We start from the raw sequence: 24,789 nt of genomic DNA, 5'->3' as shown, positions 1-24,789 counted from the left end.
TTTTCAGAAATGAACACTTCATAGGACTCGGATATTTACTTACCTCCAAATCTATGCTGTCTATAGCCACTTGAGTTTCCTCGTCCGTAACCTACGTAACCTCGGTATCCTCCGTGAGCTTTGTGATAAAAGACTGGGCGTCGAATTTGGTTGTCAAGGGCAGAGCTGTTTCAATTTTAATTTCTAATCATTCAGTTTTTTTTAACAGCGGCAAAAAAAGGTACTCGACAGAAAGGACATTCGGCATTGACCCATAAAAATGTACACTGTTGAAAACAGATTATTTCTCGGAATGGCAACGGGGAGGCATTCGGATAGGGCAATCTGCAAACGCGTAAAAAACTTGTCATTTCGGTTGGTTGGGGCAGATGCGACTTTGTTGTTCAGTTTAGTTTTCCCTGGGCATATTACTCGAATTGCGCACTCTAGTATTTTACTATTCCTTTAAGTATACCGTAGTTAATGGGTAGGAAATGCAAACGGCATAACAACTTGTGCTACCTTCTAATTCGTTAATTTAAAAGTAATAACTTCCATCTTTCTTTTTTCATGACCAAATTGCGTTGAATAATCATTGCAATTTGATTGATTTATTGGTATACGTTTTTCTTGCTGCCAACACCGTACCCCATGCATCCTCCACCTTCAGAGATTAATAAACTAAATAATATCAAACCAAACAGTGTAGGAAAAGCCCGTCATTGCGTTTCTTTCAATATTTATAGCGGAAACATCTTGGTGAAGTCGATGCCTGGAATGCTGCTGCACGGTACAAATCTGTTGTATAATCTGAGAAAAACGGAGAAATGAAATGCAAGCATCAGTAAGCTGCGTGAAGACATTTTGGTTGAGTGAAATTAAAGATCAAGTGATAGGTTAATTATTTTTAAAAAATTAAGCCTCTACAATAAAATTAATTCAAATAAAAAATGCGTACTCGTGGGGAGTGCGGAAAGCTTTGGGTGGGATTTGACCAATGGTCCCGTCGCTGTTGTCGCAGATAATTCGCGCCAAAGAAACTTTTTGAATTTCTGCCAGTTGACCTGATAAAAATAATGAAAAACCGAAAACGTATGGTCAGAAATGTATAGCAGGAAAACTGAAAAAGACTATCAAAGATTAGTGAGTTATTTTTGGGGGTATTTCATCACCTGATCTGAAACCGGTGGGTTGATCGACATTGAATTTGTAAAAGAAGCGATCACTCCGCCTCAGATTCGAAAATTGATATGCGAAGATATTGGCAAATGTGGGGCCGAGCACAGCATCAGGCATTGGATATTCGGTCACTCCGCCAATAAACAGGTCAATGTCTTGTACCGATTCGTACACTGATCCATTGCGTTGACGACCTAATACAAACAATAATACAAAATATTACAAAGGAATTGATAAAAAAGTACCGCTGTTTCAAATCATTTAAACTAAGAATGCGAAAAATAGTTGAAAATTGATCCTCACTTGCTTCGGTATTAACGGAAGCAGTTGGTCGAATCTAGATGGGAAAGGTTGTCCGAAGAATGTTAACATTTTACCGTATGTTGGCAGGCCGTGATCTCTTCCACGTTGAATGTTGAGAGCTGTCAGATCCAGCCCGAGTGTTGCCCCTTTTGGCCTGGACGAAGCAAACCCAATTATAAACATTAAATGAAGCTGAATAAGTTCTTCTATAATTTGATGTACTTGAAAAGTTGACTGGTAATATCGAATGCAAAAAAGCTGTCCACTTCTTCGGCAGGTACTTGAAGAAGTCCCCGGAGAGCATTGTCCATGAAGTTGGAACTTAAGAGCCGAGAGGGGTCATCGAACGAATCTGAGAGTTGATAACTCTCTCTACTGTCCCGCCCGTCTCTCTCGAATAGTCTGATCAAATTTCAAACGTTGAATATGTGCAGTAAAGTCGAAAAAAAATAAAAGGTTTGGTTTGATAAAGAAATACCGTATAAAGCTTCTCAGCTGAGAGTGACCCATGCGGAAGGCGGCAGTGGAGAACTCGGTAAACACGGCCGGATTCAAAGTATTTGAATAGCCACTTTCAGAATTAACTTTGTCAGCCATCTTGGGACCTAATCACAAAATAAAACCGACATTAAAATTGGTGTGCATCAAATAATACATCTAAATATGTAAAACAAATGTTGCACCAATTATGACGGGTAAGTATTCATTGTAAATGATGTGTTGCATTTCAGCGATAACGATTCGCCGGGCGTGTTGGAAATAAAACTCATCCGTCTGTCTCGGAAAAATTCTACACAAGTTTTCAGCGATGCGGTTGTGCTCGCGAAGCCAAATGGTGTGCATCACTGTAAGTAGCGGCTGTTCGTTCACTCTGCTGTCGCCTAACAGGTCAAAAAAATTATTAAGGTTTTTTAAGTCTACGTCATTCCTAAAACTATATGTCACGCACTATGAAGATGTGTTTTTTTTTTTTTTTTTCTTATAAATAAGGTAACTTACCCGCATCAAAACAACGAGCTGAGCAGTTGCCTAGAGGCAGCATTTGACGACCTAAATTGGTGATGGACGTCCTCAAGCGGCCTCTACCAGATGTGGGATCTCGCAGGGACCTGGCTTTTGCGGCTGAACTTCCGTAAACGTTCGAGCCGTCGATCCAGTGTGTTAAAGCGTTGATCTATTTGATGAAAAAATAACATAACACACTGAAAATTTTATGCGCTAGATGAAAAATTTAACCTGTGATCGCATTCGGGGAACAGTTCCGTCCAAATTATTTCCAAATGTTGAGCGAATGAAATTCATGCACGTCACTTGGCCGTTACCCAACGGATTGAAAACAGGATCGTTTCTTGGGATGGCAATGGGAAGGCATTCTGGGTGAGGAGGTGCCACATTGACGCCAGTTTGTTGGGCCGAACAGCACAGAAATTCGGATCCATCACCTTATTCCACCCGAAATTGCAAAATAACATGCCATATAATAACAACACAGTCGCAATAGTCATAGTATTTAGCTACTTACTTTTGGTGAAAGTCGGGGTCGACGTCAAGTCGTGATCGAGGAATTGTCCCCATTGCATCGTCAGAAGGGAGACGTCGAGACGGGAATAAATTTTGTTGTTCAAAACTGTAGTGGAGACGAGACGGGCGCTGGGCAACGGACTCCGCGTTAATTGGCTCCTTCGAATCTTCGCCACACCTTTGACATTTCAAAGCATTCATGTATTAACACGCAGGTGAGAGAAATCTAATCTCAACGTGGAAGGGTCAGTGTGACAGCAGGTCCCTTTGACCTCTTGGCAAATCATTCCACTGTTGTTCCTCCAAGAAAATAAAAATGTTATTAAACCAAAAAACAATGATACATCTGCAAAGTTGAACCACAGTGATCGATTATGCTGGTTTGAGGTGAATCTCTTATACTATGCTTCAGAACAAAAAGAACAAAAAGAGAAGTTTCAAGAAAACTTCAAGGATATGAAAATTTTAATGTTTACCATTTCTAAGCACGAGACACCTAAGACCTAACCACATTAACTTGTGAATTTTCTGCAAGAACAACACTGAAATGATTTGCTGACGATTACTTATGCTTTGTTTTTGATAATTTGGATTATTAAGGGATTTATAGATCCAAAAATGTAACTTGAATCTCTAAAAGCAAAAAGCTCACCAAGTTGTTTTTGAACACAACACGCATTGCTTTCCAGATTGACTTGAAACATTAAAAAGAACATAGCATTACATTTAATCGTTTCATATTGAATTTTACCTTCATCTCATTTTGAATTTATAATCTCATATTTTGATCTTATCCTAAACTTTCGTCTCGACTTGTAACCAACAAAAACCAAAGCAGACGACACTTTTCTTTGTAAAAACATAGCCTACTCTATATAGGAAGCCGAAAGGTTTGGCATCCCCACCGTGTTGAAAATTGAAGCACACTTTGCTCACCTTTCCTCCAATTTCCCATCCTCCAAGTGGACCCACGGGAGCCACCTGGTGGTCGAAATTATGTAGGGGAGGGAGGAGGAATCACCCGGGCTTATGAGCGGTAATTTATCAACTCACAACGAACATAATGAACATTTCAGCAAAATGAACAGCATATGTTCAGGCCTCGTGATCAGATGAATTGGCCAGTTCAAAATTATAGGCTAAAATATCTGTAAATTCACACACAAATTTTACATTTGGTTAACTCAAAAAGGAATCCAGACAAGGTTTACCTCTTAATCATGCTAAAAAATGTCAAATTTCACCATACACACAATTTACAATCAATATGTTTTCACTCAGTGTCCATGGAACACACATGAAACTACTGATCTAATCAGATATCTTAGGTTCTCTGGAAGATGGAATGAGAGTGGTGATTTAGCAAGTCCAATTCAAACAGCAGATAATTATGAAGAACTTAATAAAGATGAGAAGAATATTTCAGCAATACTGTAACAAAGCTAGTGTTTCTTGTTACCTGTGTCATTTTGACAGAAAAAAGAATACAAAGATTTTTTGATCAAAATTGACAGTAGGCTGCACAACCCTTTAACTTTTTCTCAAAAAGTTGATGAGAAACAATTTTAGGTTTTCCAACAGTAGGCTTGATGTAAGAATTATAAGTTATCGAAGAGACTGCGATATATTAAACGAAAACAATAAATCAAATGTGCTCAAATTGCGTAGAGCACTGCACTGACAGATAATTTTAATGTTAGGGCAGCCACATATAAATTTAATGATCGGTCAGCCACGCCATTGAGATTTCGATCTGTATTATTGCATGCTTTTCGCGCTATTTTGGCAATTTTGCTGTGAAAGTAACCATTAACCATTATGGATAAAGAAAATGAATACCTTTGGTATTGCCCCACGTAAGTCAAGTCCTCAATTCTATCTGAGTTTTTTAAATGTATCATTCTTTATCTTCTAGGTGCCAGGCCTTTAATAAACCCTCTACGTTTATTTGCATAATTTGTTCAAGCCACCGTAATATAAATATTTTTCATGTTATCCGCCAAGATTAACTTTAATCATTTGAATAGGAGTTGATCCACCCCCCTCAAGCTCATCCTCTGAGGAATTTGAGTACAATATTGAACCTTATGTTTCAGATTACATCAGCAGTCCCGATGAAGCAGATAATGGTTAGTGTATATTTTAGTTTCTTTGTTAATTCATTCTTGATTTTCAAGAAATGCTGTGTGGGTATAGAAGCTGAAGTCGCAGAAGTTATTGAAGAGGAAAGTCCAGAAAAGGGTGATGAGGGTGAGGACAACGAAGGCGTCCAAGACAAAGGGGAAACAGACAAAATGGGCACAGAGGACAAGGGAGCTGAAGGGAAGAATGAGGATGAAGGGGTGCAATTTGAACCAGACACAGAGGCCGAAGAGGAGAGTAGCGAGACTACAGATGATCAGGCGAGATCCACACCCAGGTCAGGGCAAACCAAGAAGAATATGAAAAAGAAGGCCACCAAGAAGCTAAAGCGGGGTACTAAGAAGCAAAAGCTCGAGTCCGACATTGAAAATCTGTCTAAAGAATTTGAGGATCACTGCCAGAGTTCAGGTAAATTATTAGGATTAAAGTTATCTCTCATCTTACTTTCAAATATTCCATTCTTTTTCATTTAGATTCCGATGACGGTCAAGCCGAAGAGGAGAGTAGCGAGACTACAGATGATCAGGCGAGATGCGCACCCAGGTCAAGGCAAACCAAGAGGAATATGAGAAAGAAAGCCACTAAGAGGCTAAAGCGGGGTACTAAGAAGCAAAAGCTCGAGTCCGACATTGGAAATCTGCCTTAAGAATTTGAGGATCACTGCCAGAGTTCAGGTAAATTATTAGGATTACAGTTATCTCTCATCTTGCTTTCAATTATTCCATTCTTTTTCATTTAGATTCCGATGACGGTCAAAAAGGTTGCTGCTAGACTCAGCACTCAACTTCCACAAAATTTCAATTTCTTATATTTTACAACCTTTTTGCTTAATAAAATTAGACAGTTAACCTTATCTTATTTTATTATTGATTCAGAAAATTTCTGCAAATAAAAAGCTACACAATTGTTGGTCGTACCAACATAGTTAAAAGAACTAGAAACTATGTTCAAAAAGCAGTACAGGACTACAGGTACAAGTAGCAAGAGGAACATTCCTTAACCAGCTGGCTGCATCAAATACCTGTGTGCATAAGGGGCAGCAACAAAGGAGCTCAGACTTTTGCAGGCTGTTAGCCTGTCGATCATATAAAAAAACCCAATTACTCTTAATGAAAAATGTCTCAAATGACATAACAAAATGAAGGAAGTTATCGTAAGCTATGCATATGCAATCCCTCAGAATAAGTGTTTCAAAGTCACCTACAGTTGGCAAGCTTTTCCAACATGGACACAGCGGAAAGATTAATATAAAATTAAGTTGAACAACATATTTACTTTAATTGTTCTGAAGTTTTTTTGACCAAAACGTGCAGCAGGTGCAGGGACCGTACAGGGAAAAGACATCATTAACAACATTTGGGAAAAATGTACCATAGCTGCTCCAAGCGAAATAGAAATACTAGGCTATTGTCACACAAATAATCAACATTCAGTATCCTTTAAGAAATTGAAAATAAAATTAATAAATTACCTTTTCAATTTGCCGTACATCACAACGATTTCCATTCAGAATCACACTCGCTCTTCGTCTCGGGAGAAAATGGCGACAATTGTCACTCGCTAACCGATGGACTCATCGCCATCTGGTGGACATAATTTTAGGTTTTAGCCACCTAGTGACAGTCGACAGATTACTCGCAGCATAATGAACGGCAGGACTGGGCTGGACTGCTTCCCGTTCCAGACAGACAGGGAGACAGATTTTTACTTTTTCAGACAGCTCGAACATCATCCAAAATCCAAATATTAATTGAATCCTGCGGGGATAAATGATACATGAATCATTAATCTTGTGTGCTATATTCTATGTACTTTTCTCGAAGAGTAGTACCGCGAATAGAGCAGTCGAATAAAAATTAAATAAAGTGAACACATGTTGTTAATAAAAGAACTGCCTCAACATAAATAATAAAAATTCAATACACTTATACACATACTCGTGGGGAGTGCGGAAAGCTTTGGGTTGGATGACATCGCTTTTGTCACATATAATGCGCGCCAAAGAGACTTTTTGAATTTCTGCCAGTTGACCTAACGTAAACAAACAAAACGTATTAGGGAAAAATTTTAGTAGAACAACTGTCTGAGACAGTCAAATAAGATTCCATTTCTTTGGGCATTTGATTATAGTACCTGATCTGAAGCTGGTGGGTTGATCGACATTGAATTTGTAAAAGAAACGATCACTCCGCCTCAGATTCGAAAATTGAAAGGCGAAGATATCGGCGAATGTGGGGCCGAGCACAGCGTCGGTTATTGGGTATTCGCCTATTTGGTCACTCCGCCAATAAACAGGTCAATGTCGTACACTGACTCGTACACGAACTTCATAGCGTTGACGACCTGATACGAATATGTCATTACATTATGGATTTTTAAAAAATCGATATGAGACGACTTCATTCATTATTTTGACATGAACACCGGAAATATTTAAAAGGGTAATAAACAAACCTCACTTCGATTGGTATATAAGAAAGCAGTTGGTCGAAACTAGACGGCAAAGGTTTTCCGAAGAAAGCCAGCATTTTAGCGTATGTTGGCAGGCCGTTGATCTCTTCCTCGTTGAATGTTGAGAGCTGTCAGATCCAGTCCAAGTGTACTCCTTTTGGCCTGATACGTAACATTTGGCTTTTTGATACGTTTTCTTGCTGTTGAAAACTAACACAGCTTACTAAATTATAAGCTGTACTCACACACAGCATACTTAACAAGTTGACTTGTGATGTCGAAAGCAAAAGAGCTGTCCACTTCTTCGGCAGGTACATGAAGGAGGCCCCGAAGAGCCTTATCCACGAAATTGGATCCAAAAAGCCGGGAGGAGTTATCGAACGAATCTGAGAGCTGATAAGTTGGTTACTATCTCTGCTGAAACTTCCGTCTCTCTCAAACAGTCTGGAAAAATAACAGATTATTATTAATAATTTGAGAATCGAATGAATAAATCGTCTAAGTGAAATTGTAACACACCGTATGAAGCTTTTCAATTGAGAGTGGCCCTTGCGGAAGGCGGCAATGAAGATCTCGGTAAATATCGCCGGATTTCCAGTATTTAAATAGCCATTTCCCAACGCAACTTTGGCAGCCATCATAGGAACTATAAAACCACATATTGAGGAATTGCGCGCTACTAAGAAAAATCTTCAGAGGCAAATTGTAAGCAAATAAGCATTGCATACCAATTATGACGGGCAAGTATTCATTGTAAATTATGTGTTGCATTTCAGCAATAACAATTCGCCGGGCATGTTGAAAGTAAAACTCATTCGTCTGTCTCGGAACCACCGTGTACAAAATTGCAGCGATGCGGCTGTGCTCAAGAAGCCAAAGGGTGTGCATGACTGTAAGTAGCGGCAGTTCATTTACTCTGCTTTCTCCTGTAGCAGGAAACATTAAGATTTGACATTAACATTTAACATAAACCGGACAAATTGTAAATGAATAAAAATCGTAAAATCAAAGTGGACGTTAAAGTTTTAACAAAAAGGGGAAAAAACGCGGAATTCAATATAAATCGAACCAACGAATCAAACGATGGATTATTACGACGATTACTTAAGAGAGAGGTAACATAAGATCTATCTATACCTAAATTAAAATTCATTAATAATGTAATCGACTTCAAAGGTTGAGAAAATAAACAAACATCAAAATTGTGCCAATTGAAAGAAAATCCATTTACAAAGAAAGAAAAGCCATATGGCAGTTGCAGCTGTTTATTGGGAGAGATTTTCGGACGTGGCGGCAGGAAGTGTTTGTCGGGATTTTTAATTTTTTTAGCCAATGGAGAAGATCACACCATCGAAAAATATTTCTTTAATCATAAGAAACCAAATGGTCAAATTTCCGCATTCCGCTGTCGGATTTTGTTCACTCCACATCTCAGTCACTACTATCTCACAGGACAGATTTCTGTTGTTTGTTTCTGTTTAATAGTTCTTAATTTACGTTTAGTCTACCTACTTAAGTGTTTCATCTTCACTATGGCTAGTTACGGTTATTTCCTATCCTTTATACTTAAATTTGTAAAGAAAAGTTTTAAATGTGGAGTTTTACCTTCAGATTATTTATTATGCAGTTGGTTCCACTTAAAAATGTTCCCGATCAGGGCAGCAGCGCCAGTTCTACGACGAGGTCCAGCTGGAGGAGCAATTGGACGGAGAGTTCGCCTGGAATTATGAGTTATTAGTCCTCAGTTCAACATCAACTAGCTACTCTATAACAATAGATGGATCTTACCCGGAACAGCAGTCAAAGCAACAATACTATTCCTCCTATTACTGGAACAACTGCAAATACTCTCCTCCATCCTTTCTGTTCATCTTCTGTACCCAATCCAATGTTTTACTCCAACTGTGTTGCACCTCCAAACGACTTATCTTCAACTCACAATTATTCACCTGAAACAACAACCAATTTTATTATCAGTCCTTAATGTAATTTTTTGTTTGATGGATGTGTGACAATTCGACCAATCACGAAATAAAGCTCTCTTAAATAACAATAAAAATACTCGATTAGGTAAAATATAATTAACCTAGCAATTAATCGAATTAAAGATAAGAATTGTACTACAAATTTCACATAAATGGTCAGGTGAAACGTTCTAACTCATCGTCCAACTGACGTAAATAGGCCAATAGAATAGATCTCAGGGTACAGAAAACTGTACATGTGGACCATGCTCCTAATGGAGCTCAAACACTGTCTAATTTTGGGGCAACATCATCACGTCTTTTCAGAGGGATAGGATACCCTAATAAGAAAAAAGTGTTGAAAGAGTTCTGTCGAGTAGGTACCTTACAAATATCCTATATTTGAAATAGCATTCAGCAGGTCACATTAGTCTGATACGAGAATTGCAATTGAAAATGATCTAGGGCCAAAATGCAAGACGAAGCAACAACCTATTATTATGTTCCCGTATACGTGAAAACAGAGGAAAATTTTACCTGAAATTATTAAAATTTGCATGGTGCTAATCAATTACTTTTCAACGCGAATGCAAATGTGCATGCGCTTTCAAACATGAACGGCAATAAGCTCGTTCGTACTGAGTCAAACAGGTTAGAAAAAGGTGAAATTTGTCGACAGAATCCTTTTTTTTTCAAGGGAATTAATGCGATTTCAGTCAGAAATGACGGTAGTGAAAGCCAGTAGCTGCACGATAGGGGAACTAATAATTGACAAGAGTGTAAGCAGGTTTTTATACCTAATGTCGTGACTGCCACCTTCAAGGAACTGGGGTCGTTGGGTCACTATTGTCCTAACTTACGGCAACGAATGGTTTTTTACCGTGTGAGGGACGTGAGAACGAAGCCTGCATTGAAAGGAAGCAAAGAAAATTGAATTTTGTAATTAAGCGGAAATACATCGATAAATGCCTTACGAGTTTGCTTCTTTCACCTCAAAACCTTTTTTTCTCACGAACTTTATAATCAAAGTGATTTTTAAAACATTTTCTTGTGTCCTTCCTTGTGGGCTTCTACACACTTCGCTTATAAAGAAATCTTATAAAATTACTCTTCGTTTAACAATCCATTTTCAGCTGGGAACCATTGAGAAGTCAAACGCCGAACTGGCTGGATATTTTGAATTATCTGATATCGGTAAAGACGAGAAGAAACTCCAAGGTTAATACCTAAATTCTCAAATAAGCTGTTGATCCTGGACAGCAATGCCGATTGAGTACTTCCGCCTGGATAATCTTAAAATGGATTAATAATTGATTTAATCTCTCCACAGTTCGTTCTTTTTCACTTACTTTTTACTTGCAAAAAATTCAGTAAACCTAAATACACTCAATTGATTAGTTATTAGGTTAATGCATACAGCCTTAAGAAGGAATGAGGCATTTTTATGTCACTCAGTTACTACCATCTCTTCACGAAAGTGTAAATAATCCCTACAAAAGCAACGAGAAGGATTTAAGTTTGTTACAATAAGGACATAAGATTTGAACTCGGATTAGAATAAAATTAAAAGTGACCACACTGGTAATTATTATTACTTTCAAAGTCGGAAAAGGAGCAACCCCTTCGCTAAAGAACGAAACAGACCTCCTAATCCAGGTTCAGGTGGAGCTACTCGACGCAGAGCTCACCAGAGATCCGTTTCCCAATCGAGAAGGTCGTCGCCGAATGGCCCAGCTGATTGGAGTTTCTGAGAAATCGATTATGGTGTGGCATTTTGATTATTTTTTTTTTAATCAAGTTACCTGTTCAAAATTAATTTCTCTTTTTGATTGCATCAGTGGTGGTTTCAGAATTGCCGTCGACGAGCCCGCCAACTTGGATCTTCACGAGTCTCAACATCAAGTCTTGAAACAAATCGCCAACATCGTCGATCAACGCCTTGCGTTTCTCGTCAAAGTCGACAAGTTAGTCTCTATTGGATGAAAAAAATGTGTGTGATCGATTACTGATTTTACTATATTTTCAGATACTTACGTCTCAACTCAAGTCCTTCCAACTCCTGGATTTTATTCGGATCCTCCGGCTGTTCCACCCGTGGAACCAATTAACTGCTCGACGTCCGGATCATCATTGTCTCCACTTCAATACGAATGGCCAGCTGTCCACAAGGCGTCGTTAGTCCCAAGTCCGATTTCAATCACTCGAATGGATTCTGAACGGATCAGCAACCACAGCGGCTGGAATATTCTCCTCCTTTCTATCCAATTTCTATGATAAATCAAACATTTTACTCCAACACTTTTTTTGATCCACATTCCTCATCTTTTTGTTATTATTCACCTAAAACAAAAAATCAGTTTCATGATCAGTCCTGCATGTAAATTTGATTTTTGACGCATTATTAACAATCGAATAAATTACGAAACAGATCATAAACAGCTTAATTATCTTTTTTTTTTTAATGTAAGTGGGAACAAATGAATATAAATTATCAAGGGGTTATCGGTATTGCCTTTATGATATTCATCAAATCTACTAATCAAGTAAACAGATAATTAACCAATTATCTAATATCAAATGAACCCAAATTCATCAATTCATCAAAATAAATTGTTCTCTGCCAAATTTCACCATTTAATTATTTGTCACGTAATATTTGAATTTAAAATCATCGTAAAATTTCGAAAATAATTAAAAAATGAATTTTGATGCCTAATTTTTGTTTTCAAATAAATTTAAATGGGGATTCGGAATCGAAAAAGTTTTGATTAAAGTCAGCTAGTATAGACCTTTTTAAAGTTCCTCGGTGTAAGCAGAGCGAAAAGTCGTGCGGCTAGTCGACTAGTGCGCACCATGGCGGGGGATAGCCGTAACTAGCTGCAGACTTGGCTTGATTCCTTTAATCACCTTGTTGTTTGAGGGAAGAACGAGGAGAAGAGGGAGAATGGGAGGGAGGAGGGCGTACGAAATAAAAGGGGACCCACGTTTCCTCTTCTCCCTCATTCGTCCCATTCTCTCTCTTCTCCTCGTTCTTCCCTCAAACAACAAGGTGATTAAAGGAATCAAGCCAAGTCTGCAGCTAGTTACGGCTATCCCCCGCCATGGTGCGCACTAGTCGACTAGCCGCACGACTTTTCGCTCTGCTTACACCGAGGAACTTTAAAAAGGTCTATTTGAACCCATAGACAAGTTCGGGATGCTGAGTTGCACAACCGCAAAATTAGGATCGTGCGCCAACGAGTCCTTTTAACGTTGTGGGGATAGTAGAAAGCGGGTTTTTTATTATTTAAGCATAGAATTACTTATCTAATCTTAGAAATGTTCAGGATTATCGTTGTTTAGAACATTCTGCTTTTTATAGAGTAATTTGAAATGTATAATTCAGCTTAGTTTACCCATTAAAATTAAAGAAAGTCCAAGCCTGGGATGCTGTTTAGTCTTTTCTTGTGTTTTTTGACAGATCTGCTGACAAGACCAAGCTCAAACACACAAGAAAAGACTAAACAGCATCCCAGGCTTGGACTTTCTTTAATTTTAATGGGTAAACTAAGCTGAATTATACATTTCAAATTACTCTATAAAAAGCAGAATGTTCTAAACAACGATAATCCTGAACATTTCTAAGATTAGATAAGTAATTCTATGCTTAAATAATAAAAAACCCGCTTTCTACTATCCCCACAACGTTAAAAGGACTCGTTGGCGCACGATCCTAATTTTGCGGTTGTGCAACTCAGCATCCCGAACTTGTCTATCATCACAGAAAAAGGGACTAGTATCTGTAAATGCATTTCACATTCAATATTGAGACAAAAAGAAAGTTGAAATAAAAAATATTTCAACGCGACAATACCAAGTAAGGCAGAAATTTGTTGTCTTTCACTTTCTTATTCAACAAAATCTGAAAATCGAGCCATGGATTCGCCTGAGTGACCCAAATCGTCCTCGTTGTGGCCTCCTCCGGAGCCGCTAATTCCCATATCCCCGACGTGTTAACCACTCGGTCATATACATCAATACTATACTATACATTTTCAATAGGTTTTATGCTTCAGTCCGCATGTCATGTCATCTGTGAGCCTAATTTAAAGGGACACAAACTAATATATTTAACAAACTTACCATTGAAGACTGATGTATCAAGTAATTTATAATTTTCTGAGAAATTCTGACTTCGGAGATAGAAATCAACAGCAACTCCCAAAAGTTCCTCACTGTCAGAGTTGTCCAACTGAAATAAAAAGGGATCCATGAACACTTATGGTACACTTTAATTAAAGCTATCTAGTTTTTTCGATTTTTTCTCATGCTACAGCAAGTAACAAAAAGGATTACTCAAACTCTGAATGTGATAACAACCATGAACAAGGACACATGCTGCTGAATCCTTAATATATTCTTAAGTTTTTTTTATCACAAATCAATTCTACGCCACACTGAAAAGAAGAAAATGAATGGTTTCAAAACATATTTACTTGTAGGCCTGCTGAACTGTTCTTCATTCCAACTCTTGCTGCTAAGTGCTAATCACATGTTCCACTTGCGCTTTTCTAAGCTTAGTTACTGAAAGACTATAAAATAACTTGAGACTTGAGAGTTATTCAGTGCAAGGAAAATAAGTGACAGGTAGTTAATAGAACGATTGAACGACAGCCAACACTTCACGGTTCACACCTCGCCGGTCGCCGCCATGTTGGTGTTTACTTTTACTTTGGTTCCGTCAGTTCCGTGTAAGCCTTTCCTTTTTTATTGCTAGATGGCAGCATTTCGTCTTTGATTCCTTCTTCGCTAGATGGTGTTTAATGCAGGACTTTAGGGATGGGATGGCACTAATTCCCTGTAATTTGAAAATTTAATTGAACGATTTAGTTGAAAACTTGAACAATTAGCGTCACATCATGAACGACGTGGATGATAAGGTTTTCACAGAACAAACAAATATGATGTCTAAATTCAGATGAGTTCAGACGAGAAAGAAGACCTTGCTCCGGCGACTACAATTTGTTAAATTCGTTAAATTAAAGAGGAATCTTGATCACGTTTTAATTAAGGCTAGAACCGGAAAAGTTGTGATTGAACGAAAATGTCAGAGGAACCGTTTTTCGGAATGAAATTGGGTATTTGAATAAAAATTGCAATCAAGCCAATGAAGAGTGAAAATGAGGTCAGATGAGCTTCGAAATTCATCACAAGGGCAAAATAACAAAAAACGGGGGCCCCACCCAGTTTTACGAGAGCAAAAGTTCTATCCCTATATGTGCCTGTATAATCTTTTCTGTGCAAAAATGCTCGTCGTGCATCACTTGAAAAAGAAAAATCAATGGCCACTTGTCGAGGTAAGCCCCACACCAGGTAGGCCTATAAAAACACAAGCACAAAATCTCAAAGTTGTCAGTTGTACATTATGAAAAACCAAAAACTCGAATTAACCTGCAGGTATAAGCTCATCCACTTCCATCCAAGTGCTATACAATCGTCTAAGTTTTTTTTTAAATTATCCGAATTAAATCTAAAAAATGTATTGAAAGGTTTTTATCGTTCTCGCCGCTGCCTTTATCGCCACCGTGGCCTCAAATGCTTCCTACCCCAAACCGGCCTACCCTTCAGCCCCGGCCTACCCATCTTACAGCAAGTCATACGATTACCGACGATTACGTAAGTATATTTTAGTTTTATTTCATTATTAACTTTACATAAGGAGCAGCTCCTGAACCATCTACTGTACCTCAAACTGTTTGAATTTGAACAAAAGACAAAGTTGAACTAATTTGGCTGAGCTTTTTTAATTTTTAATTGAATTTCTTACCAGTGGGCATAAGCAACTGGCGAGGAACAGCACAATAACGAACCATTTACCATTAAGAGCAATATCAGTCATTTCTTTCATGTCGCTTGTCCCACGGCCCGCTCAAGTAAATAAATAGCAAACGTGAGAGCAAACAATGTTCTTGCGCAAAGATCAGAGTACACAAACAAATAAACAAATAATTGCTCTCGTTTGTTTTCTATTACCACTGTTATTCGAAAACTTTCAGCGAGAATGGTTGATTTGCAGAAGTGCTCCAACAGCCTCAACATCACGCTCGAGTCTAACACACGTCTTCGCCCTGCTACTACGCGTACTTCAAGAAAATTTATTTATGATAGCAATAAAGTAAAAAGTTCTCAGATCTCAATTCCTGCTAAAGGAAAAGTAAGACGGTGCCACCTTTGGCGAGGAAAATATTATTTGTCGATTGTCGACTCTCGTTGTAATTCGTTGAAATTATTGTCAAAATCAACACATCTCCAACAAATAGCAAATACTAATTATACTGAACTTTATTTTCAAACTGAAGACTTTTAGCACAGAAAATGTTAACAAAAATTTGATATGGCTATAAAATAGTTTCGCATGAATCAAAGTTTGAACCACTATCCGGACAGTATAGCTGACAGCATTGCTGACATTCTATTAGATATCAGTAAATTAAACAAATTAAAAATCTGATAAAAAACAGAGTTTTCAATTAAATACAAAAAAGATGGATTCGAAGACAAGCTCATGCTCCTTCGTAGCGTTGAGAAACTTCCTTCTTAAGTGGGCAAGCACTTAAGGTACTTCTGGGTTAGCCTATTAGTAATAGGCTTTCCCGCTTCACTCTCAACGGGTCCCTCTAAAATGGGGGTCGCACTGGGTTGTGAGCCCAGTAATCCACTTCGTATGATCACACTGGATTGTGTAGTAATCCAGTAGTAATCCACTTAGTGAATTCTCCACGCTTGATATTGACCCCTATGTCAAGGGAGCAGTGATACTTCTCACTGGCACCATCCACCATTTTCGTTTCATTTCCTTCATAAGTAGTCGACACGCTAACCACTACACCATGAGCGCTCTATCTAAGAAGACTTTTTAAAGGTAAACTTTTAACCCGACCTTCGAGTTATTGGGTTTTGGATTATCAATAAATTCTACCGTACTCATTCTGCTTTATTTTATTATAAAATACCGTTTTTCTTTCTTTTAACAAAATCAGAAATAATTTTAATATTTGAAATTCCTAATAGAGTGCGAGTGTGAGTAATGCCAGGATAGTGGTTCAAATTAAGTTGAGTTCAAATCTGGTGTCTTGCGAAACTTTTTATTTCATCAATTAATTTCACCACACTTTCTCTGCTTTATTTAATTGTAGATTACCGTCTTTGTTTCTTTTTGAAAAATCAGAGATAAACCGGAAATAAACTATAAATATTTGAAATTCCTTAATAGAATGCGGGTGTGAGCAATGTCCGGATAGTGGTTCAAATCTGGTTTCTTTCGAACCTTTTTTGAAAATCATGTATACAATTTTGATAAACAATTTCGTTTCTGGAAATGTTTTAGTTTGAAAATATATTAAAGAACTATTTGGTGATTAAAGAATTTGTAAGGCAGAATGCATTGAGGCGAGCGTTTATATAAAAAATCAATTTAATAAAAAAGTCAATAAATTCGACGAATGTGTTAGCAATCATTAAGTCATTAATTAAACTAAAAAATTAACTCATTAAGCATTTCAGTCTTGGGATAGTCGCGATGTGTCCTGACTTCTTTCGTTTTTTTTTTCACCACATGATGATGATGAACGGACGAGCTGTAGGAAATCATGCAAATGGAGGAAGTCATGCTTACATGGATGAAGGTGTTGTAATTGGCTGTGAAGAACAAGTGGAATTAACAAGTTTGTGAATTCTCCTCGTCATTGGAAGTCGGATGAGTCGCAGCTGCCATCAAGCCAACCAACCAATGCGGTCACGGGTCACACCATTCATCTCGAACGTAGATTTCCTTAACGTGCACGAGAAAAATAAAAGAAAGACAATTAATTTACTACAAGGAACTTCATAAAAATGTAGGAAAATCCTTATACTTCTCCAGGCACTCAGCCGCCAGTGGAACACGAGTCACTAATCAAAGATCCGCTGCAAAAAAAGAAGTTGCAATCGCGTTTGAGAGCAGCCTAAATTTTCAGATGATTCAACTAAAGTTGTATTAAATTTTCGGGATCAAAAATAAATATAAGAATCAATTAACTCACAATTAAAGGCCAGGCACCCATTTTGGCTTCGATTCCGCCAGAGACTTTTTCGGTTAATGCCCGTGTAGCGGGGCATGGTGGCCGGTCCGGTGCCGCTTTTCGGCGCTTCTTTTAACGTGAGGCTGTTTGTCAAGGTATTCCTCATGTACCTGCAATGTTCGGCATCAGGCCGCTTAGGCCTACTAGGCGGAGAAATAAAACTAGGATAACCGAACGGGAAGGGCCATCCATTAACATTAACTGATGTGGCACCGGAAGGAATCCTGGATTGGCAACTTGGCTGTACAACGGGAGCATATCTCACACTGGCAACTGAATAAAAAACAATGCTCATCGATTAGATTCATAAAATTCAACAACGATAATAAATGATTTGTAATACAGGGATGATAGCATATTTGTACGAGACGCGAGGAAGGAATGCGAAACTAGACGCCGGGCTGCAGTAGCTCAGCAGAGTCACGATCGCGAATAAGACGACGGTCGGTAAACCTTTTTTGATTGCCCAACATTCTCCTTAAACAGATTAAGTTAAAAAAAAATTCAATCAATTTTATACTTTCATTTGAATCACAGTGCTCTCAAAAATTATTTAGTGTTTCGCCATAACATTTCTTTTTTTAAATAAACGAGTGCTGGTAGTTACAATGGACTAGAATTCAACTTTAAGTATACAAATCTTTTTTTAATTAAAATAAAATCTCAACATCATTTTTCAGCTGGATTCTTAGACTGACGTTGGTGTTGGTTCAACGTTGACGGGAAGTGTGATTCACTTGCGAGCTAGGCTCACTTTTCATTGCGGGAATATTGTGGACGCTCAAGAAGTACCAGACCCTTATTATTCGCATTGCAAAATCTGCCTTCAATTGAGCCACCGTCCATCACAAAAAACGAAAGTCAAAAGGAAGGAGAAAAAATTGACACACAAAACAAAATCTCAGTGTTGCTGATGCTCATTCGAGAGTTGGTAACTCTCTCTTACTGTCCCGTCCGTCTCTCTTGAACAGTCTGATCAAATTTGAACCGTTAAATATGAGCAGTAAGAGTCGAAAAAATAAAAGGTTTGGTTTAATAAGGAAATACCGTATTATGAACTTGCCTGTCGCTGCCATCATTTCTAAAACTGGGTGACTTTCCAAAACCTGGAATTTTTGCACAGTGGAATAGAATAATTATCAATTTCGACATTTAATTCACTGAGTTCACTTTTCAGAAATGAACACTTCATAGGACTCGGATATTTACTTACCTCCAAATCTATGCTGTCTATAGCCACTTGAGTTTCCTCGTCCGTAACCTACGTAACCTCGGTATCCTCCGTGAGCTTTGTGATAAAAGACTGGGCGTCGAATTTGGTTGTCAAGGGCAGAGCTGTTTCAATTTTAATTTCTAATCATTCAGTTTTTTTTAACAGCGGCAAAAAAAGGTACTCGACAGAAAGGACATTCGGCATTGACCCATAAAAATGTACACTGTTGAAAACAGATTATTTCTCGGAATGGCAACGGGGAGGCATTCGGATAGGGCAATCTGCAAACGCGTAAAAAACTTGTCATTTCGGTTGGTTGGGGCAGATGCGACTTTGTTGTTCAGTTTAGTTTTCCCTGGGCATATTACTCGAATTGCGCACTCTAGTATTTTACTATTCCTTTAAGTATACCGTAGTTAATGGGTAGGAAATGCAAACGGCATAACAACTTGTGCTACCTTCTAATTCGTTAATTTAAAAGTAATAACTTCCATCTTTCTTTTTTCATGACCAAATTGCGTTGAATAATCATTGCAATTTGATTGATTTATTGGTATACGTTTTTCTTGCTGCCAACACCGTACCCCATGCATCCTCCACCTTCAGAGATTAATAAACTAAATAATATCAAACCAAACAGTGTAGGAAAAGCCCGTCATTGCGGTTCTTTCAATATTTATAGCGGAAACATCTTGGTGAAGTCGATGCCTGGAATGCTGCTGCACGGTGCAAATCTATTGTATAATCTGAGAAAAACGGAGAAATGAAATGCAAGCATCAGTAAGCTGCGTGAAGACATTTTGGTTGAGTGAAATTGAAGATCAAGTGATAGGTTAATTATTTAAAAAAAATTAAGCCTCTTCAATAAAATTAATTCAATTAAAAAAAATGCGTACTCGTGGGGAGTGCGGAAAGCTTTGGGTGGGATTTGACCTATGGTGCCGTCGCTGTTGTCGCAGATAATTCGCGCCAAAGAAACCTTTTGAATTTCTGCCAGTTGACCTGATAAAAATAATGAAAAACCAAAAACGTATGGTCAGAAATGTGTAGCAGGAATACTGAAAAAGACTATCAAAGATTAGTGAGCTATTTTTTGGGGTATTTCATCACCTGATCTGAAACCGGTGGGTTGATCGACATTGAATTTGTAAAAGAAGCGATCACTCCGCCTCAGATTCGAAAATTGATATGCGAAGATATTGGCAAATGTGGGGCCGAGCACAGCATCAGGCATTGGATATTCGGTCACTCCGCCGATAAACAGGTCAATGTCTTGTACCGATTCGTACACTGATTTCATTGCGTTGACGACCTTATACAAACAATAATACAACATATTACAAAGGAATGGATAAAACGTTCCGCTGTCTCAAATCATTTAAACCACGAATGCGAAAAATAGTTGAAAATTGATCCTCACTTGCTGCGGTATTAACGGAAGCAGTTGGTCGAATCTAGATGGGAAAGGTTGTCCGAAGAATGTTAACATTTTACCGTATGTTGGCAGGCCGTGATCTCTTCCACGTTGAATGTTGAGAGCTGTCAGATCCAGCCCGAGTGTTGCCCCTTTTGGCCTGGACGAAGCAAATCCCATTATAAACATTAAAAGGAGCTGAATAAGTTCTTCTATAATTTGATATACTTGAAAAGTTGACTGGTAATATCGAATGCAAAAAAGCTGTCCACTTCTTCGGCAGGTACTTGAAGAAGTCCACGGAGAGCATTATCCATGAAGTTGGAACTTAAGAGCCGAGAGGGGTCATCGAACGAATCTGAGAGTTGATAACTCTCTCTACTGTCGCGCCCGTCTCTCTCGAACAGTCTGGTCAAATTTCAAACGTTAAATATGTGTAGTAAAGTCGGAAAACAAATAAAAGGTTTAGTTTGATAAGGAAATACCGTATAAAGCTTCTCAGCTGAGAGTGACCCATGCGGAAGGCGGCAGTGGAGAACTCGGTAAACACGGCCGGATTCAGAGTATTTGAATAGCCATTTTCAGAATTAACTTTGGCAGCCATCTTGGGACCTAATCACAAAACAAAGCCCACATTAAAATTGGTGTGCATCAAATAATACATCTAAATATGTAGGACAAATGTTGCACCAATTATGACGGGCAAGTATTCATTGTAAATGATGTGTTGCATTTCAGCGATAACGATTCGCCGGGCGTGCTGAAAGTAAAACTCATCCGTCTGTCTCGGAAAAATTCTCCACAAATTTTCGGCGATGCGGTTGTGCTCGCGAAGCCATAGGGTGTGCATGACTGTGAGTAGCGGCTGTTCGTTCACTCTGCTGTCGCCTAACAGGTCAAATAAATTATTGAGGTTTTATAAGTCTACGTCATTCCTAAAACTATATATCACACACTATGAAGATGTTTTGTTTTGTTTTGTTTTCCTTATAAATAAGGTAACCTACCCGCATCAAAACAACGAGCTGAGCAGTTTCCCAGAGGCAGCATTTGACGACCTAAATTGGTGATGGACGTCCTCAAGCGGCCTCTACCTGATGTGGGATCTCGCAGGGACCTGGCTTTTGCGGCTGAACTTCCGTAAACGTTCGAGCCGTCGATCCAGTGTGTTAAAGCGTTGATCTATTTGATGACAAAATAACATAAAAACAAACTGAAAATTTAATGCGATATGTTAGACGAAGAATTTTACCTGTGATCGCATTCGGGGAACAGATCCGTCCAAATTATTTCCAAATGTCGAGCGAATGAAATTCATGCACGTCACTCGGCCGTCACCCAACGGATTGAAAACAGGATCGTTTCTTGGGATGGCAATGGGAAGGCATTCTGGGTGAGGAGGTGCCACATTGACGCCAGTTTGTTGGGCCGAACAGCACAGAAATTCAGATCCATCACCTTATTCCACCCGAAATTGCAAAATAACATGCCATGTAATAACAACACAGTCGCAATAAGTCATAGTATTTAGCTACTAACTTTTGGTGAAAGTCGGGGTCGAAGTCAGGTCGTGATCGAGGAATTGTCCCCATTGCATCGTCAGAAGGGAGACGTCAAGACGGGAAAAACTTTTGTTGTTCAAAACTGCAGTGGAGACGAGACGGGCGCTGGGCAACGGACTACGCGTTAATTTGCTCCTTCGAATAGTCGCCACACCTTTGACATTTGAAAGCATGTATGTAATAACTTGCAAGTGAGAGAAATATAATCTCAACGAGGAAGGGTCAGTGTGACAGTAGGTCCCTATGACCTCTTGGCAAATCATTCCTGTGTTGTTCCTCCAAGAAAATAAAACGTTTAAACTGACAAACAATATGATACATCTGCAAAGTTTAAACTACAGTGATCGATTCTTCTGGTTTGAGGTCAACCTCTTATACCATGCTTCAGAACAAAAAGAGTTCAAGAAAACTTCAAGGATATGAAAATTTAATGTTTACCATTTCTAAGCACGAGACACACCTAACCACATTAACTTGTGATTTTTTTGCTAGGACAACACTGAAATGATTTGCTGAAAAAAACTTATCTTTTGTTTTTCATAACTTGGATTATTAAGGGATTTATAGATTCAAAAATGTCTTGAATCTCTAAAAGCAAAAAGAGCAAAATAGGAAATGAATGTGATCACCAAGATCAAGATGTTTTTGAACACAACAGCATTGCTTTCCAGATTGACTTAAAAACATTAAAAAGAACTTAGCAATACATTTAATCATTTTAATTTGAATTTTACCTTCATCTGAATTTCGAATCTCATCTTTGCTTCTTAATCCTAATAAACGTCCTAAACTTCGTCTCGATTTGTAAACAAAGACCAAAGCAGACGACACTTTTCTTTCTAAAAATCGACCCCTTCCTTTAATCTAAACCGCATAAACGATAAAGCGGTTTTCTCACCCGCGTTTGAAGTTTTGAACTAATATTTGAGTATCAAATATAATTCGCCTCAACAATTAAATTAGGCCCCCTACCACAGTCCACAGACAAAATATAAATATAATATAACAATATATAAATAATATAAATATAAATATAAATGCACGATACACTCATTTGACTCACCGTCATCGTATCCTTCGCTCGGGTTGAAAACGAGTCGGTTAAAAATGGTACCGGATTTCCCGAACGATGGAACTCCGACGTTGTTACACGTCCCATCAAAAGTGCGAAACTTGGAGTTAAAGTCGCAAATTTGCCTGTCGCTGCCATCGTTTTCAAAAGTAGACGACCGTTCAAAATCTCCAATCTTCTCGGCTGGGATTCCGAACCTGAGATGAATTTAAATATATTTTTACCAGAATTTTCTTAAATCGAAGCTTTCATTAGACTTACTTGTCGCTCAGGTACTGCCGAGCCACCAGATAGACAGCGGCTTCTTTTGACTGGGCCATCGCTTCCGGGTTGTATCGCTGCGGATTGAAACGACGCGAGTGATACTTTTCATCGGCTCTACTCGTTCCATGATGTTCGCTACTTTTTCGATCAACCTCCAATATCTGAGCTTCCAGTTGCTCCCATTTCCTTACGTACTCTTGGCCAACCCGTAAAGCTTCCTGAAATTCTTCATCGGTGATAACTACCTGTTCCGCATGCAGCTGTGTGAATTTATAATTTAATTAAAAAGCTAAATTGAATTAATTTGGTTAAGTTATAATTTCTTACCAGTGGGCATACGCAAATGACGAGGAATAGCGCAACGAAGCAAATGTTAGAATAATCAATCATGCTTGCCGATGCTTGCATTACAATTAGAGACCGTTGACTGGTTAATTATTTTTCATCTCGCTGTTATTATAGTACGTTTCTGCTGCAAATGTGGCTATATAGGCTACACATGTTCGATACCAATATGGCGCATAATAAACATCTGTCGAATCCCGCCAATATAAAATTCCCCAAGTAAACAAACCAAATGTTTGATTAGCTGTGCAATATACTATTTCCTAGATATACTAGGTCCCTCTCGGATGGGATGGAAAAGCTGAAACGCAATGAGAATGACGTCAAGCGACCAAACAGAGCCGCCATGCAAAAAGTATGTTTCAGTAGGGATAGAACAGGTTATTCAGGTGTTGCTTATTTGACTCAAATAATGCAGTTCGTTATTATTTGAACTCCGGGTTCGTGTCGATCAAACAAACAAAAAATTATTATAGCGCTAGCTCCTATATACCTTATGAAATAAATACAAATGACAATTTGGAAAAATTATTTGAGAATATTCGACTTGTATTACGACATTTTATCAGTCAGGTCACCAGCTGTTAATAATCAATTGTTAACTGAACAAAATGGCACTAATCACGGCAATGAAGATGACGACGAATCCGGCCAAGATCAGAGTCCATTTAGCAGCCCTGAACTTGGGCTTTTTCTTGATGTGGGTTGCTGACTTGACGGAAATGGTCGCTTGTTGTTCGAGCGCTTCGGCCCGCTCGAAAAGTTCATTGAGTCTGTGGCCACGATCTAAGATCTTTTTGGTATTTTCTTGCATAATGTTGAGCACGTCATCCATCTGGCCATGTAATAGATCCATCTTGGAAGTAATTCGGTTTTTACTTTTGTTCATCAATGCTGACATTTTGGTAGAACAAGTTAACTCCGCTTATTTCCGGTTGTGGGCGCACTGTTATATATAACATTGACTCGGCTGCAATCGTTTGGCATGTGACATAAAATTGGGTTTTTATTGCCAATAAAATATAAAACGCGACTTTATTTGAGATACTGGTATGAATTTCGATTTAAAAACCTTTTTCGCATGTTATTCAATCATTTTTAACCGTAACTTATGTTTAATGAAATAAATAAAAGACGAAATGTAAATCATTGATCCCTGTCGATCAGCTTTCCTTATCGATTCGACTAAGTTCTCGGTGATGTGCAATTAGCTGAAAGAATTGTGTTTTGTGAATAAGCCGCTAGTTTAATTTTTTTTTAATGGAAGTTAAATATTCGAGT

The 24,789-nt window shown here is 38.4% G+C and overlaps 1 protein-coding gene and 4 long non-coding RNA genes across 27 annotated transcripts; 1 reads left to right on the top strand and 4 right to left on the bottom strand.

Annotated features, from left to right (window-relative positions):
* Nucleotides 1-205: 205 nt before the first annotated feature.
* Nucleotides 206-23,621, bottom strand: LOC124349501 (chorion peroxidase-like). Of its 5 annotated transcripts, none has more exons than XR_006920286.1 (13): nucleotides 23,491-23,621; nucleotides 23,161-23,423; nucleotides 22,891-23,096; nucleotides 21,805-21,981; nucleotides 21,518-21,723; nucleotides 21,273-21,447; nucleotides 20,956-21,153; nucleotides 1,940-2,066; nucleotides 1,684-1,863; nucleotides 1,462-1,615; nucleotides 1,152-1,352; nucleotides 938-1,043; nucleotides 206-789 (listed from the first exon to the last, which is right to left on the bottom strand). XR_006920286.1 is itself a non-coding variant. In XM_046800173.1 (13 exons), exons 1-13 carry the CDS (start codon nucleotides 23,569-23,571, stop codon nucleotides 720-722), a joined length of 2,145 nt encoding a protein of 714 aa, XP_046656129.1. In that variant the 5' UTR covers nucleotides 23,572-23,621; the 3' UTR covers nucleotides 206-719. The 5 variants fall into 5 exon arrangements, 2 of the variants coding, with proteins under 2 accessions (XP_046656129.1, XP_046656128.1); XR_006920288.1 differs by lacking the exons at nucleotides 20,956-21,153; nucleotides 21,273-21,447; nucleotides 21,518-21,723 and adding exons at nucleotides 2,145-2,342; nucleotides 2,461-2,635; nucleotides 2,698-2,903; XR_006920287.1 differs by lacking the exons at nucleotides 20,956-21,153; nucleotides 21,273-21,447; nucleotides 21,518-21,723; nucleotides 21,805-21,981 and adding exons at nucleotides 2,145-2,342; nucleotides 2,461-2,635; nucleotides 2,698-2,903; nucleotides 2,984-3,160.
* LOC124350505 lies at nucleotides 5,680-6,065 on the top strand. Its single transcript, XR_006921038.1, has 2 exons — nucleotides 5,680-5,798; nucleotides 5,864-6,065. It is a non-coding gene; the product is annotated as an uncharacterized LOC124350505 (long non-coding RNA).
* On the bottom strand, nucleotides 5,969-9,275 carry LOC124350227. Of its 4 annotated transcripts, none has more exons than XR_006920500.1 (10): nucleotides 9,181-9,275; nucleotides 8,304-8,501; nucleotides 8,095-8,221; nucleotides 7,800-8,019; nucleotides 7,584-7,737; nucleotides 7,258-7,467; nucleotides 7,062-7,155; nucleotides 6,596-6,881; nucleotides 6,400-6,528; nucleotides 5,969-6,199 (listed from the first exon to the last, which is right to left on the bottom strand). It is a non-coding gene; the product is annotated as an uncharacterized LOC124350227 (long non-coding RNA). The 4 variants fall into 4 exon arrangements; XR_006920501.1 differs by having other exon boundaries at nucleotides 7,825-8,019; XR_006920497.1 differs by having other exon boundaries at nucleotides 7,832-8,019.
* Nucleotides 9,364-14,355, bottom strand: LOC124350312. 16 transcript variants are annotated; one of them, XR_006920725.1, is made up of 9 exons: nucleotides 14,015-14,355; nucleotides 13,662-13,770; nucleotides 11,574-11,807; nucleotides 11,135-11,511; nucleotides 10,889-11,029; nucleotides 10,766-10,831; nucleotides 10,514-10,706; nucleotides 10,337-10,444; nucleotides 9,364-9,524 (listed from the first exon to the last, which is right to left on the bottom strand). It is a non-coding gene; the product is annotated as an uncharacterized LOC124350312 (long non-coding RNA). The 16 variants fall into 16 exon arrangements; XR_006920727.1 differs by having other exon boundaries at nucleotides 10,766-10,822; XR_006920732.1 differs by having other exon boundaries at nucleotides 10,514-10,702; nucleotides 10,766-10,822.
* On the bottom strand, nucleotides 16,959-18,118 carry LOC124350356. Its single transcript, XR_006920828.1, has 4 exons — nucleotides 17,982-18,118; nucleotides 17,600-17,911; nucleotides 17,432-17,521; nucleotides 16,959-17,349 (listed from the first exon to the last, which is right to left on the bottom strand). It is a non-coding gene; the product is annotated as an uncharacterized LOC124350356 (long non-coding RNA).
* Nucleotides 23,622-24,789: the final 1,168 nt, after the last annotated feature.

The sequence above is a fragment of the Daphnia pulicaria genome, chromosome 7, assembly GCF_021234035.1.
Source record: "Daphnia pulicaria isolate SC F1-1A chromosome 7, SC_F0-13Bv2, whole genome shotgun sequence".
In the NCBI taxonomy this organism is placed as follows: domain Eukaryota; kingdom Metazoa; phylum Arthropoda; class Branchiopoda; order Diplostraca; family Daphniidae; genus Daphnia; species Daphnia pulicaria.
The sequence above is the reverse complement of the archived record's forward strand: the minus strand, read 5'-3'. Positions and strand labels throughout refer to the sequence as shown.